This window comes from Crassostrea angulata, chromosome 1 (assembly GCF_025612915.1).
Source record: "Crassostrea angulata isolate pt1a10 chromosome 1, ASM2561291v2, whole genome shotgun sequence".
Lineage (NCBI taxonomy): Eukaryota > Metazoa > Mollusca > Bivalvia > Ostreida > Ostreidae > Magallana > Magallana angulata.
Genome location: NC_069111.1, coordinates 22,754,821 through 22,770,232, shown reverse-complemented (window position 1 = coordinate 22,770,232; position 15,412 = coordinate 22,754,821). Strand labels below are relative to the sequence as shown.

General features: G+C 33.1%; 1 protein-coding gene across 3 annotated transcripts; it reads left to right on the top strand.

Moving 5' to 3' along the window:
- Positions 1-3,337: 3,337 nt before the first annotated feature.
- Positions 3,338-11,720, top strand: LOC128162772 (endoplasmic reticulum-Golgi intermediate compartment protein 2-like). Of its 3 annotated transcripts, none has more exons than XM_052826161.1 (11): positions 3,338-3,441; positions 4,607-4,774; positions 5,100-5,208; positions 5,495-5,541; positions 6,769-6,991; positions 7,458-7,553; positions 9,245-9,303; positions 9,540-9,638; positions 9,861-9,961; positions 10,129-10,291; positions 10,632-11,720. In XM_052826161.1, the coding sequence occupies exons 2-11, from the start codon at positions 4,660-4,662 to the stop codon at positions 10,811-10,813; spliced, it is 1,194 nt and encodes a 397-aa protein (XP_052682121.1). In that variant the 5' UTR covers positions 3,338-3,441; positions 4,607-4,659; the 3' UTR covers positions 10,814-11,720. The 3 variants fall into 3 exon arrangements, with proteins under 3 accessions (XP_052682121.1, XP_052682130.1, XP_052682113.1); XM_052826170.1 differs by lacking the exon at positions 3,338-3,441 and adding an exon at positions 3,447-3,465; XM_052826153.1 differs by lacking the exon at positions 3,338-3,441 and adding an exon at positions 3,912-4,041.
- Positions 11,721-15,412: the final 3,692 nt, after the last annotated feature.

The window sequence follows — 15,412 nt, the reverse complement described above, 5'->3', positions numbered from 1 at the left end:
AACAACCATGTTTACCAATGCAAGCACCAATACAATAGTTATATAATACTTGTAACTTTGAAGCTTCTATACAACACGTCCTTTTTACTAAATGTTAACTCCACTTATATTTTCAACCCTTGACCTCTATTTTACTGTTGAACACCCCTCTTCCATCCAATCAAATTCGTTCTATTTTTTAACCCCGCTTTCTTCACTTTTGTTCTATTGCTATACCCCCCCCCCCCCCCCCCCCCCCCAGTCTTTGTGTGTTTAAACAATTTTAATTGAATAAAAACATGTATTATTCAATATGGAATAATATCAGATTATTTTTACCCACAAAAAGGGTGCAGACGGGGTGATCCAATATCACCCTACTTATTCTTGCTCTGCGTAGAAATATTAGGAACAATAATTAGAAATAATAGAGATATGAAAGGCATAAAATTGGAGATACTGAATACAAAATTTCATTATATGCAGATGGCACATCTTTTTTTGCAAATGGATGACCAGAAACATTAGATGGTATTCTTAGAGAACTAGATTTTTTTGCTGATATATCAGGACTAAATATAAACTTTTCGAAGACCAAGATTGTGTGGATCATAAAGGGAGTAAAAAGTTTTCAAAAGAAACTTTTCATCACTCGAGTTGGAAACTTGATTGGAGCAATACAAACTTTGACTTGCTATGGATATAATTTTAAGTAAACTTAGATGATATGATAAACTTAAATTACAATGCAAAACTAGAGGATATTAAAAAACTAATACTAGTAAAGCAGTGGAAACCACGTGAATTAACTGGTGGTCTTAAAATGGTAGATTATAATATAATGACTTTATTCTGGCTTTGAAGTTAAGTGTATGGTGTTCCGATGAGGCCACTTTGACTTTCGCACTTTCGCCTTTAGGGCGAAGTTGCGAGAGTGCGAAGTTGCGAAGGCGAAAGTGCGAAGATGCGATGTCGAAAGGTGAATACTACTATCGCTCCTTCGCCTTCGCAACTTTGCACTTTTGCCTTAAGTGACAATATGTACAAAATACGACTTTTCTATATTGCGATATACCAACCTGTATAAAATTGGCATGGTTAATCATTTGTAGTCGTTGAACAAATATATGTCTGAATGTGTATTTTTTTTTGTTTTGTAGCACATATTATAGATGCAGCAATTTGTACGATATTATTGCCTATAGAAAAAAGACATTTTGAAAAATATAATAGATCATTGCACCAATTAAAACCCTTGCATGGAAATCGTCGAACTTCTGAAACATGGAGAACTTTGTTTGAACGAAAACAACGGAGAATTTATTTACAAAAAGGACATTTTAAAAGATATAATAGACATTGTACCAAAACCCACGGAAACGGTTGAACTTCTGAAATATAGAGAACTTCAGTTGAACGAAAACAACGAAGAGTTTATTTACCGAACAAAAATATTCGAAAGTGGTATTCCTTCAAATGTTGTATGAAATCAGAATGCATTGTGGTCAGTGATAATTTAGTGTTTACATTAGGAATGTGAACTCAAAACAGCGCAGACGCCAAAGAAAGAAAAGCTAATTAGATGTGTTAAAGGGGCATTGTCACGACTTTGGTCAAAATTTATTTTTCTGGTTAATGTGGTCCATGCTTCAGCAAGACATTTCTAGTACTAGCCAACCAAAATTTGAGCGCCAGAGTCAGTCGTTGGGTTATAAGTGATACAGAGCTCACAATTCTTTGTTTTGTCAACAAGGCTCGTGCCATGTTTTTATTTACATTGGTTCAATATACCGTAAAAGATCCCTTTTTTCAAGCTTTTTTTTTTTTATCTGCTAATTAGTATTCAACATCAATAAACAGTTTCTAGCATTTGGTACATTCATTTTAGGTCTAAGCTTTGAAAATTTAAAATGTAAACATTAGCTTTTGGTTTACTATTAGAAATGCATCACTGAAGCATTGTAACCATAAAAAACCAGAAAAATTAATTTTGACCAAAATCGTGACCCTGTCCCTTTAAAGTGCATTTATCCTTTTGAATTTTAAATCACGATTAAAACAAAATTTATCAATTCAGGGGTGTGTAATTATTTTTTGATTTTTTAAAATAAATTTTAGATATCAAGGAAAACTGCAAATAGAAAAAGTCGAAATTGACATGGCAAGGACATAATAAAACAGCAGATACATCTATGTAAATGTAATGATATAACTGTCTCCAAGTTGGATGTACAAACTATGATATAATGGGGTTTTTTTTCAAAAATTGGTTTTATTGGTTTCAAACTTAAACTAGTAATTGCTTATGTGCCATTTATTTGATATTTTCATCGGTATATGTCTGCTTAATAATATGATTGTTGTAACTATGTCAAAAAACTCCGCGTTTTACAGGTCTATGACCCGTGTTCTTCAGAGCCAATTCAATTTTTTAGCTCCGCGTTCGTACGATCCAATTTTTATCGACCCTGTTCCCTTAACAGGCTCATAATTGATTACAAAATTAAGATGGTGACTTGAGATAGAATGTAGATTTATGATTATGACAGATTTGTATTCTTTAAAATTGCGTTGAAATGGCGTTGAACGATCAAGCTCGTTATTTAAATATTTTTGTTTACAAATTAATATTCATATCGACGATTTTGATGTCTAAACACAAACAGCGGTAAAATTTCTTTCTCAAATTGTTAGAATTTTGTACCATTTGAAGGCTTAATCATATCTATTTATGCCGATTTTAACCTAAAATTTTAACATTACAATATGTATATCAAAAAGAAAACGCACTCAATTTGTACAGTAAATGACTAAAAATTAAATTAAAAGAAATGAACCCAGTATCTACCCAAGTTATACTCGTATAACCTGGGTTGGAGAAATTTACGCTCTTGTCATGATGTAAATTTTGAATTTACCGGGTGGCAGTACATACAAAATTTACAAGTTGTCATGTTGTAAATTTGTATTGACTGCCACCCGGTAAATTCAAAATTTACAACATGATACTTTTTAATAATTCGCTTCGCGGGTTATAAAGCGTAAACTGTCCCAACCCATGGTGCTATACTCCGTAACTCGTATAACTTCGGTAGACATTGACTAGAGTTCATTTCTTAAATAGTTGTATTACCGGTAACTGCATATGGAACAAGATTTTAAATATCACTCACCGTATCTGAAGCTATAAAAATGACATCGTCTGTTGTAAGAATATTTGTGATATTTATTATCATATTTAATATTAGACATAAATTATATTTTTTGTATACGAGTTGGCTTTCGGTTTTAAAGCATACCGGGAACTTTGACCTGTATACGAGTTGGCCTGTGTACGACTTGTTCGGACTCCTATCTTGAAACGTGTACTTCCGTTCTGACAACTTCCTGTTATTTGTGCTTGGGAGATTGACTGAAAAAGTTGCTTCAGCGAAAATATAGAAAAGCCTCAGGGCTCCTGATGTAAGCAGAATGAACATTAACATTGTAATACAACTTTTCCAGTGTTTCTATGCAAAAACAAGTAGATTAAAAGAATCTTTCTCACATTTGGGTTTACATCTTCGAGGAAATTCGAGTTTTCGAGAGATTAGCAGGCTGATTGTGACGTCTTTAGGCTAGCTTTTAGAAGATAATGTGTTTGCTATGAAAATTCAATTCTGATTAATCTTTCCTTGCCTTGCTACTGCAAACGGTGTTCAATTTTCAACTGAATAAGCATTGTTTACGCCCCTGTTTAAATGGCTTAACTCATATTGTGCCGTCATGTGTTTCCGATAGTCTATTCTCTTTATCAGGTTGGGACCAATCGCCCAAATCGGATATAAATTTAAAGTGCAAAAAAATAAAATTTGTTGACTTTGAATTTTTTTGAATGTAAATCCGTACAGTTTGGATACCTGATCCAGATAGCTCAGTTGGTAGAGCACCTGACTGGAGATTCGGGGGTGTGAGTTCGAATCTTGGTCAGGTCCTACATTATTTATCCCATCTCCTGACATTTAGGGCCGTGACCTACCCCTGGAATCTGAGCTGATCTATGAGGGCAAAGATCATTTAAGGGTGAGGAATGTGACGGTCAGACTGGTTCTAATTCTGGCGCCAAGTAGCTCATATAGTAGAGCACCTGACTAGAGATTCAGAGGGCCCAGGTTCGAATCTCATTCTCGTCCGACATTATTTCTCCCCATCTCGTTACATATGCATACATTTTTGAATGTTTTAAAATTAAAATTCCCCATAGAGTCATTTGAGAGCTGTACATCAGCTTGCACTTTTTGTGCATCAGCATCAAGCTCAATAAGGATGATGATTGAAAATGCACTCAAAATGATTAGTTCAATAGGATATGAAATTGCAATTATCAATATTTAGAATAACATGTAGTAGCAAAATTGAAGTAGGTTAGACACTCAGATATATATACTGATTTTAAAAGCAACTTTCTAATTGTGAATTATGCAGACTGTCCTGAGATTTGGTAAGGGGGTCAGTCCAATGCACTCCGCTGTGTGGAACAAAAACTCGGCCGAGATTATTAAAAGAGAGTTTGAATTGAATAAAATACATTGATATATATGATAAAACCTTTTTTAAAGTAGAAACAATTTTTTTCTTTATTAATTAGATATAATGGCACCTTGGCATTTCTGAGACAAATTGTAAAAGACTTGAGGAGACATGAGGCGTCTGAATGTAGCAAGTAAGAAGCAGGCCATCAAGGTTGTGACAGAACTAGATGCATTTCCGAAAGTGTTGGATGATTGCCAGGAGAAGACGGCATCCGGAGGAGGAAGTCAGTATTTGCAGAGATCATTCAACCCCTTTATAATATGATATATCATAGAGCCAATTTACAAGCTTTCTGTAGTCATTAACTTTAATATTTACAAACTTTTTTCTGTAATAATTATATGATAATATTATAGTAAGTCTTATTTTATCTATACTGAAAAGATAATAGCCTTGATCAGAATAAATTAACTGAATTTATTTCCTAAACTTGAGAGCAATATAACATAAACTATTTCTTGTAGTTCATTTGTAATCTACCCCAGTTTCCTTTCAGACTCTTTGCCATCATGTGGTTCTTATTCTTTGATCTCCTTTCTCTCTTGTAGTTTCCATAGCGGTGTTTCTGTGTATTTTCATTCTGATTGTGTCAGAAATAATATACTACTCAACAACAGAGCTCAAGTTTGAATATAAAGTTGATACTGGGATTGATGGGTAAGACAGTAATTATATAGATGATAAAAAAACATCATCATGCATATTCTATTGAACCATTTTTTTTTTCGTGAGAACTTAATTTTATGGTAGCAAGTTCAAGATAATTTTATTAATATTAAACAAATGCTTGTATATAAGTTCATTGGGATGTAAATTTGTGGGCAAGGGTTACCCACAAAAGCCACGAACATTGATTATTCCACAGTAACACAAAATGTAATTTTATAAAACAATTCCTCTTATTCTTTGACAGATTGTCTTAATGATGTTTTCATTATTTTAGAAAATTAAAGCTCAACATAGATATGACTGTTGCAATGAAATGTCATGGTATGTACAAAAGAATACTGTAATAATTCATTAATAATGTTCATACAACCAACCTTTCCAAGAAAAGGATTGGGGATTGAAAATTTTTCAAAATTTATCAACAAATTTCATATACTGTATGCACATTAACAGAATTAATTATGTAAGGACAATATTTACTCTGCTTGGCTTATTTTGACACCTCACATAAAAAAGTTATCTTAAAGATAAAAATAAACACAAAGTTGGTACTAAGATCCCTGAATACCAGACTCAACCCTTAAATTGAAATTTTAGGTCACCCGAGTCGCTCAGGTGACCTATTGCATTTGGCCTTCATCCGTCATCATGGGTTAACAGTTTTACACTTTTAGCTCACTGGGACGAAGTTGAGGGGAGCTCATACTATACCGTCGGCATCTGGACCTGGTTAAAGTTTTTGTTGCAGGTTCTGTATCTAAGTTATTACTTGTCCTATCTTCACCAAAATTGCATGGATGATGCATCTGGACCTACTTATGAACTTGAAAGACTTTTAGAGCAGATGCCCGCTGATGATTATATCTAAGTTAATACTGGTCCTAACTTACCAAACTTGCATGGATGGTTTGTCTTCTGATACTGATGCACCTGACGGGCTTGAATGCTGAATTTGAGCCATAGGTTTCAGATGCTGGATGAGGTTAAGTTTTTTGGAACAGGTCACATGTTTAATAGATGAAAGTACGGTACTATTTCAAACTTGCATAGTTGATTAAACTATAATGTAAATGAATGGCAGAGGTAGCGTCAGATGCAGAGCCTGATCTTAATTATCAAGGATGCTAAAAAAAACTCCTACCTCACTCAAACTTGCTTGATAGATGTGTTTGTTATTGAATGATATAACATGATTACTATGATATAGTATTGTATGATATGATACACTATTGTTTTTTATGATACAATATTATATCAAATAAAAATTATATGACACAAAATGATTTGGTATCAAATATTGTATAATAAAAAAAAAATTTATCACATGATACAATATTGTTTTGTATGATATTGTAATATATAATATATTATTATATCATATGATATGTTACAATGTTGTGATTCATATGTGATATGATATTGTATCACATGATAATTAACTATTAAGGCCTCTTGTTTCTTTCAAATCCCTGAAGACACTGAGGTGTTTTTTCCACCCTTCAAAGTATAATTGTACATTTCAAACAAGATTTTTTTTATTTTAATTAGCGATAGGAGCAGATGTTCTTGATGTTACTGGTCAAGATACACATGGTTTTGGGGAGTTAAAATACGAAGAAACTCACTTTGAATTGAGTCCAAACCAAAGGCACTATCATGAGACAGTTCAAGAAATCAGCGAGTTTCTGAGATCTGAGTATCACGCTCTTCAGGATGTGATGTGGATGTCAAGAGGGTTAATTGCAACATATAAATCTGGGATGCCTAAAAGGTATGTATCTTTAGTTTTGAAACTTTGGTATCAGTAGAAAATAATTGGATTCCATAGGAAGCATTTCAATTATCAGTGTAATTCTTTTGCAGGATAAATGTACATTAATTTTTACTTGTACATTTATTTATGAAATGCATTAACAGTGTATTGATGATAAATCAATAGTTGAAAGGACTGAGCTAAAGTTGAGAGTATGATTATTTCCTGTCGTAATAGTAAATGAGGAAATATTTTCTTCTTTTGTTTGCAAAAAATTAGTGAAAATGTTATGTATGACCAGGCTTCCTATATATGTTTTCTGGCTTTTAAATTTTTGGGCTAGCCGGTATAATCTTTTTTTTTTATTTCCCCATTCTCCAACATGGTAAAGGGACATGGTTACTGAGTAATTCTATGGAATCTTCAATAGTATTTTTTGTTGTCATTAAAAAAAATTTCCCTCATGCTGTCTACATTTACACAGGGAGATTCCAGCAGAGGGGGAACCAGATGCCTGCCGAGTTTACGGTTCACTTGAGGTCAATAAAGTGGCCGGAAATTTTCACATCACAGCCGGAAAGTATGTTATTTGATTTTGTGATAAATTAATCGTAACTTTTCATTAATCTTGTCAGAAATAAGAATAAGCCTGCTACTGCTCACGCGGCTTTAAGGGCTGTAGCAAATTCCCAACCTTTTCACTCTCCATACACTCACTAGCTGTTGGCCAGCTCTATTGATCATTCTCACAAAGTCATAATTGATGCCTCATTCCTATTGGTTACTTTAATAATTTTTGAAGAAAATCCATCCAACCACTAAATTCAGAACTGTAGCTCTAAAGGAAATTCGGATAGACAGACCGTGGAGCTACAGGTTGATCCATATGAAAAACTGTATATTTATTGTGTACAAAATGTTGCGCGTGGTTTTGAACTTAATAACCTATGCTTTGTCCCAAGTTTCTGCTTCAACCAGTTTTTGGATAACATATCGAGAATCGTTAATACCTTTGTTCCTAAACTACATTCATTCACTAGCCAGATTATCTGTCCTGAAACGCCCCCTCTACTTCTTCAGGTTTTAATACACAACCAAAAATAGAAAATCTATGGTGATTTTGCATTTCATAGGAATTATATATAAATATCTTCAAATCTTTTTCAAAAAAAACATTTGCCTAGAAAAGCTGTAACTTTTTTGAAAGCAACTTCAGACAGTGAAGATTCAAATTTGTTCAATTAAAATCTTTAGGAGTAGGGTCGGGCCACATTGGGGATCCAGTTGTACAAGGGAAAACATTTTAATTATTCACAAAAACTGAAATGTTATTATACATGCTTGTATATCCAATCATTTTTAGATATTATTGATTCTTTAAAATTGTTTAAACTTTTGCCGCTGGATGATTGTTTAGGGTCTTTTTGAGAACTGCAATGCTGATTGTGATATGACTATAAAATCAGCCTGTTAGGAAAGGGAATTGATTATAAATACAAGAATATCCAGGGGGTACCGAAGTGATGTGGCCCTTGGGCCTCTTGTTGTGCCTCTTGTCAGTTTGTCGCTATATATTCAATACTCATCTATTTTCGTATACCGGTAGTATACAAAAGGTTTGGTCCCCCACGAACAATGATGATTCCACAGTACTGTATACAGGGTTATATTTGCCCTGTGTTATTTTTTGCCCTTCTACACTTGCAAATGGCTTCGCTCAGTCTTGATTTTCTCAGATACATTTGTGTTAAAAGAGATATAATTGAGATGATATAATTGAGACATTGGAAATGCCCAGTCTTAAATTAGCCAACTGACAGCAAGGGCTAAAGGGGCGAAAATAAAACTGATTCCCTGCATACAGTATTAATATTAACAATTCAGAAACAAGCTTTAACATTTTTACTTTGAATATTGGATATATATATGGATTGAAATTAAGAATAGTTTGTAAGCTTTGTACATGTAACTTTTCATCTATAAATAAAGGGGAGTTTGTGATACAATTATGCATATTATTATACAGTACATCTGGGTTTTTTTCGCGTGTCACAAAATTTTTGAAAATGGGGAAATTGTGTAGCATTTTCAGTTTGCGCCAGTCATTTTTTGCGATATAAAAAGATTCTTATAGAAAAATAATACAGAATATAATTTCTGCGTATTCAATAGTTTGCGATTTAAAAGACATCGCAAAAAAAGCGAAAAAATTAGATTATCGCGAAAATGACAGGATATACGGTATACACACATTTATTGTGCCTGTTTCAGATCAGTTCCAGTTTTTCCAAGAGGACATGCTCATATATCCATGATGGTACATGAAAAAGGTAAATCTAAAATTGTTTATATCCTGTCTGAGTATCTGAAATTCGGAATCTTGATTCTTAGATATGATAAGAATATACCTTAGTGAATTTTTATGCAGATGTACAGATTCAATTATGATCTCCTGCCTGATTATTGTGCTTCAATGTGAAGATAATTTTTATGATATTAGGGGACTGTATATAAATCTTCTATTCTGTGACTTTGGAAAAATATACTTTATTTTGATCATTTCAAGAATACAACTTTTCCCATCGAATTGATCACTTTTCATTTGGAGAAACAGTGAAAGGTATCATTAATCCACTGGATGGAGAGGAGCAAGTCTCATCTGACAGTATGTTCATTTAATGTGCATTTACAAGCTTATTATTTAGGATATGTTGAAGTCTAGTTAATTTCTTAAATGCACATATCGGTATATCCAGTTTCACAAGTTAATTTTTGTTAAGTTCATCATTGCTGTGCAAAAATTCCAACTTTGCCACCTTGTTTTCTGATCATATGTCCAGTAGGTAGAGAAAATGTCAAATCTTTCTATTCTTTTGTTTCTTTGTAGATTTCCATGTTTTTAACTACTTCATAAAAATTGTTCCCACAGAAGTGCGAACCTACGCAGCAGGAAATATTGACACGTATCAGTTCTCTGTCACACAGAGGGTAAGGGAGACAACTTTGATCCAACTTTACACTGCATCTAACTTGAACAGTGATATAAGCATCAGACATAAAGTTTACAAAATGCTGAATAGTTTTCTATTCAAAGAGAATGACAATGTTTTTATAACAACATCAAAAGATTTGAGGGTTTTTTTATTGTCTTTTAGAACAGGACAATAAACCATAGTAAAGGGAGCCATGGTGTGCCAGGAATATTTGTGAAGTACGACCTTAATGCACTTAAAATACGTGTTGTAGAAAAACATAGACCTTTTAGTCAGTTCCTTATTCGTTTATGTGGAATTGTGGGAGGAATATTTGCTGTCTCAGGTGAGCTTTATTCAAATTGCAACAGTTTGCAAAATTTCTCTTCATTACGGTAAAAAAGATGTCAATTTTATTACAGGTATACCAATTACTTGCCGTGAAACATTTAAACCGTCGTTATTAAATCTTGTTTTCTAAATGACTGTAATTTCTAGCAAATAAGTAGAGAAAAAAAATTAATGATTGTCTTAATAGAATTTTGATACATGTATATAGTCTTATGAAAATTGATGTCTATGAAAACATGTATATCTTCTGATCTTTGATCTATACCGTATGGGAAGTTCTTAACTTTACCTTAGTTTACCTTTACCTTACTTTACCTTAATTGCTTCTGTTTTAGGAATGCTTCACAACTGGACAGAATTTTTTGTGGAGGTTGTTTGTTGTAAATTCAAGCTTGGGAAGTATGAAACTAAAGACATCATTACAAATAATAGTGGAGGCTCTGCCCCTGCGTCACTGACAGAGAATACGTCCAGTAATCTTCCAAATGTTAACCTTTACTCCTCCCCCAACAGTTGACCTCAACTTGTTGAAACCAGGAAGGGAAATTCATGCCGCTATGCAGACACAGTGCAGGAATTAAACCATCTGTTTTGTTTCAGAAATATTCACAATCTGCTTCTGAATCAGTTAATTTTATCTACTGGTATGTCAGCCATTTATATTCAAATCGGCTGCATTTATTTTTTTTAATCTTTGGATTCCTAGAAGTGTTTGCATTTTATAACATCAATGGTATTGTTACATATTGGTTTAATTTCGTTTTATAATTTTTAAACATGCTCAAAGATGTTAGTTTTGTTTTTTCAAGATGATACATCTGTCATGTTTATTGGGCACATACCCTAATTGCTTTTGTTAACATCTTCACAATGTAATAATGTTTTAATAGGTTGAGCTGTTCATATTTAATGAATAATACCATTAATTGTACGATTCAATGTCATTGTGTTTTTAATTTCAAGCATCAACAAGTTGTTTATAGATGTTCAATATAGACAAAGGTATGCATGTTTAGTTTACCAAAACCAACTGTGCCATATGCGGTGAAATCCACAGCTGTTTAGTATTGATCTACATCATGCATCAACTGAAGGGCATCATGATAAAATGTTAAGGGATATATACAAATGTATAAAGGGATTCTTGCATTTATTTTGTACTGTCGACTTTATAACTTTCTAAAAGCTTTGATGAATTTTTACCCTTTCTTTTTTTCTTTTTTTTTTTAATTTAGTCATATTACATGTGTATCAAGCAGTGAGAGTGATTAAGCCTTGATAATATAATAATAAAGACATAAAATGCAATATATTTAACACTCCTCAGTGCATCTACTATTTTATTTTTTAAAAAAGCAAAACGATTAAATTCAAATTAGTATTTGTTTTATCAATAGCTTTATATTAAATGTTTGGGAATTTATTGTCTACTTGTTCTTTCTTGTGATGAAATATTAAGGAGAGCTACTGATAATATATGACTGCCGTCATGAGAAAAGGGCCTTTATCTTTTGATGTCACAGTGCTCGGAAAACGAGGTCAAAGTAGCGGCATAAAGTCGATAAAATTGCCGTTTTATATATAAACACTACATGTACGACATTTACAACTAATAACATGCATTGACGTACAATTCATCTTCATAGATGATGTTTTCTCATCTTTTCTTTTTTAAACAAGACACAAATTTCGATGATACTGAAGTCAACGTTTATGGGTGTTTGTTACACTGTACAGCAATAAACAAAATTCGAGAATCGCGATATTTCTTCTCTCTTTTTTGGGGGAAATTGATAATTACTTGGCCGATATATTCAGTGAGAGAGAGAGAGATTTATTCATTCATCGTGTAACATCGATAATAAGAAAATTAAATTTAGTCAACATGTAAAAATGTTACAATTCACTGAGTATAAGCTATACTAGTACGTTTATCGGCACTGTACTATATCTATTGCAATAAATTGGCATGATTAATGCAGAAGTCTTATTGAGAGTTGCATGCAATCTGCATTTTGAAAAAAAGAAATGTGAATGATGCTTATACACTGGCGTCGGAAGCAAATTGAAAGTGGGGGGGGGGGGAGGGGCTAGACTAATCCTCAGATATATTGAGAAAAAAGTAATTCCCAAAATCACGCAAATCCTAATCCGTGGGGGGGGGGGGGGGGGGGGGGGTATACCTATACTTTCAAAAGAAAAAAACTTACTTACCCAAATTATTTTTTTTCCAAAATCATGAAATTCCTAATCCGTGGGGGAGAAAAAGTGGGGGGGCTGAACCCTCTATCATGCTATGTTTCTAATGGTTAGGTAGAACTTTGCAAACAAAGTGGGGGGCTAAGCCCCCCCCCCCCGGTTCCGACGCCTATGTTATATATAATTAATAGGGATGGCTAGCCGGTTGATCGACTAATTGGTCGGAACGATGGTAACCGGTTACAAATTTTGTAATCGGTTAATCGGATTGAAAAAAAATCGGAAAATATTTTTAAAAATCAACATCAAAAACTAAGAACGTTCATAATTTTAAGTTTCCATACATATGTACGAGCTTTAGTTTGGGGATATAATTGATTTCCTCCTAGCTTAGTTAAAGGAATGTGAACTGGAGTTGTTAGATATACGAGCACCACTCCCTCTCCCCAACCCCCACCCCCCTCCCCCAAAAAAATGTAGAACTGAACAATCGTTGAACTTTCTAGCAGCGTTTCAAGACGAGCTGAACGAATCGGAAAGTGAAATGTTGAAATATATAAATCAAATGGAACGCAAAACGTTGATCTTCCCAAATAATGGTCTTAAGATTAAGTACTGCTTCTAAATCTGTCCAGCAAGAAAATATTTATCAATACCAAGTACATCAGCCACCTAAAAGGATATTTTCTACGGCACACACTTCGAAGTCGATTATCATCTGTCATTATAAATCAGATAGTAGTAATATTTTTGAAACAAATACTGACACCAAAATGCTGATATTGCTAGATAATTAAGGGTAACAATGCAGCATGACTATCGAAAAATATTTGTCCATGGTGTTTAATGCATTCGTTACACGTGTGTTACTATTTTCTCTGTTTTAAATGAAATTAACTCATTGATCTTGACCATAAAAATAAATTAACATACTTTGAATCTTCTTGCACGGAAAAATAAAATTTATTTGAGAATGATATAAAAAAAAAGTATGTTTCCAAAAAGTAATTTCTGATTTGATTAACCGTTTCATCGGTCGGGACGTTATACGATTAACCGACTGCCATCCCTAATAATTAATTATTCTTATACTTCATGCGATTTTAATGTTTTAAAAAACACCTCAGAAATATAAACATACATGTGTATATAAGACACATTACGAATCATGTAATACCGGAAAACAGTGGTGTTGACACGGTGTATAGGTGAAACTCAGTACGCTAATACAAAGAAGCAGTGATTGTCACTTTTTTAACTTATGAAATTCCAAAAATATATTATATAAACAATTTTTGCTAAGAATGGGCGAGATTGAACATATCTAAAAAGTCTAAAACATGCATACATGTAAGGCGATGACTTGATTAAAAAGAATTGTAGATTCAGCACGTGGGATAACTTTTGTATTTTGTTGGTCTGTCGTATTTGATACCCTTAATTAGGTGTGTAGGAGTATATTTAAGCAAACATAAACAAAAGGTAGCGATCAATACCAAAAAAAAAATAATTAAATTAATATTAACGTAACCCGCATTCTGTAATGTGGCTATCTTTATAGCCCGCAAAAAGCATTTTGTTGTTAATCTTTACATCTTTCTTTGTATAAATTAAAGCTGCTCGGTCCGATTTTTTTGTAATTACAGTATCAAATTTTTTTTCATACAAATCATTTATCTTAGAAAGTTATGGACTTTCTCCTATTTACACCAGCAGAATCAGTCTCCTTTCAAAGTTAGAAATATTCAAAGTAAATAAAAATAATTTCTCTTTGGGCAAACGAAAAAACAAACCAAAATGCATCACGGGAATGTTTAGAAAAGGAAACCGCTTGGTTTCGTCCCCCGAATGATTGGGCTTATTCTATCCGCATGCTATGCATCAATAGTAAAGAAAGCAGACTTTAGAAATATTAGCGAACAAAACGTACATATGTTTATTTGTAATTTGTCTGATCATTTCGACCTTTATTTAAAGCGATGTCAAATTCGTTATACAACTTTGTACCCGTCTCGTCGTCAGGGGTGAAATTTAACATGAGGCGAAATAACGAGGTACCTTTTAATGTCGTTTGTTTTGTTAACAAATTTTGTACGTATTTTTCTTCATTGAAATTTGGCATAATTGACGGGTAAAACTACTGCAATGTCTATTATTATACACATACTAAGCATAGCCATCATTTAAAAGCGTGCATAAAATTTGATATAAAATCGGACCAAGCAGCTTTAATGAATTGTATTGATTGTAATAAGTAACCAGTACGTTAGATGAAAGATGAAAAAGCAATTAACATGAGGTTCTATTCAAATTATGCTTTAAGAACAGAACAATGCTTTTGTAATCACAGAACAGCTGTAGAACTGCGCAACTGCAGACTTATTTTGCAGACACATCGATAAAAAAAAGTGTCAACTCAAAACAATCTGGGCTGAATGTGACAGACATGGTATACGAATTCCAATAGTTTTATTTTTGTTCTATAAGGTTTTTAAAGCGCTAAGCATAGCTCAGCGCTTTATTGTCGTTAGACTTCTACTTCTGGTGCACCGAATAACCGCCCCCTATGAGCAGAAGTATACAATCATTAAACTGTTAGGGAACCAGTTTCTTTAGCTCAGATGGACTTAAACAGTGTTTTATGTTTATTTTAAACGTTCAAGAATTAATCACGTTTAATCATAAAACTTATTGTGTTCATATATTGAGTTTATAAATGCAGCTACGTATTTTGTTTTTTGTAATTCTTTTTTTCTTCTTTTTTTTACAGTTGTCATTTATCTGACCTAATTGTTCACGACATGCTAAAATAATACAACGAAAAACGAACATAAAACAACCCCTCATGTCCATATTTTGTTTGAACAAATTGTTACGTCACAATATAACGCTTGTACAGAACGAATTATTTTGCTTG

Coding starts and splice junctions, on each gene's coding strand:
- LOC128162772 (XM_052826161.1), top strand. CDS start 4,660: ATGAGGCGTCTGAATGTAGCAAGTAAGAAGCAGGCCATCAAGGTTGTG. Junction 4,775..5,099: donor GACGGCATCCGGAGGAGGAA/GTCAGTATTTGC, acceptor TCTCTCTTGTAG/TTTCCATAGCGGTGTTTCTG. Junction 9,962..10,128: donor AGTTCTCTGTCACACAGAGG/GTAAGGGAGACA, acceptor ATTGTCTTTTAG/AACAGGACAATAAACCATAG.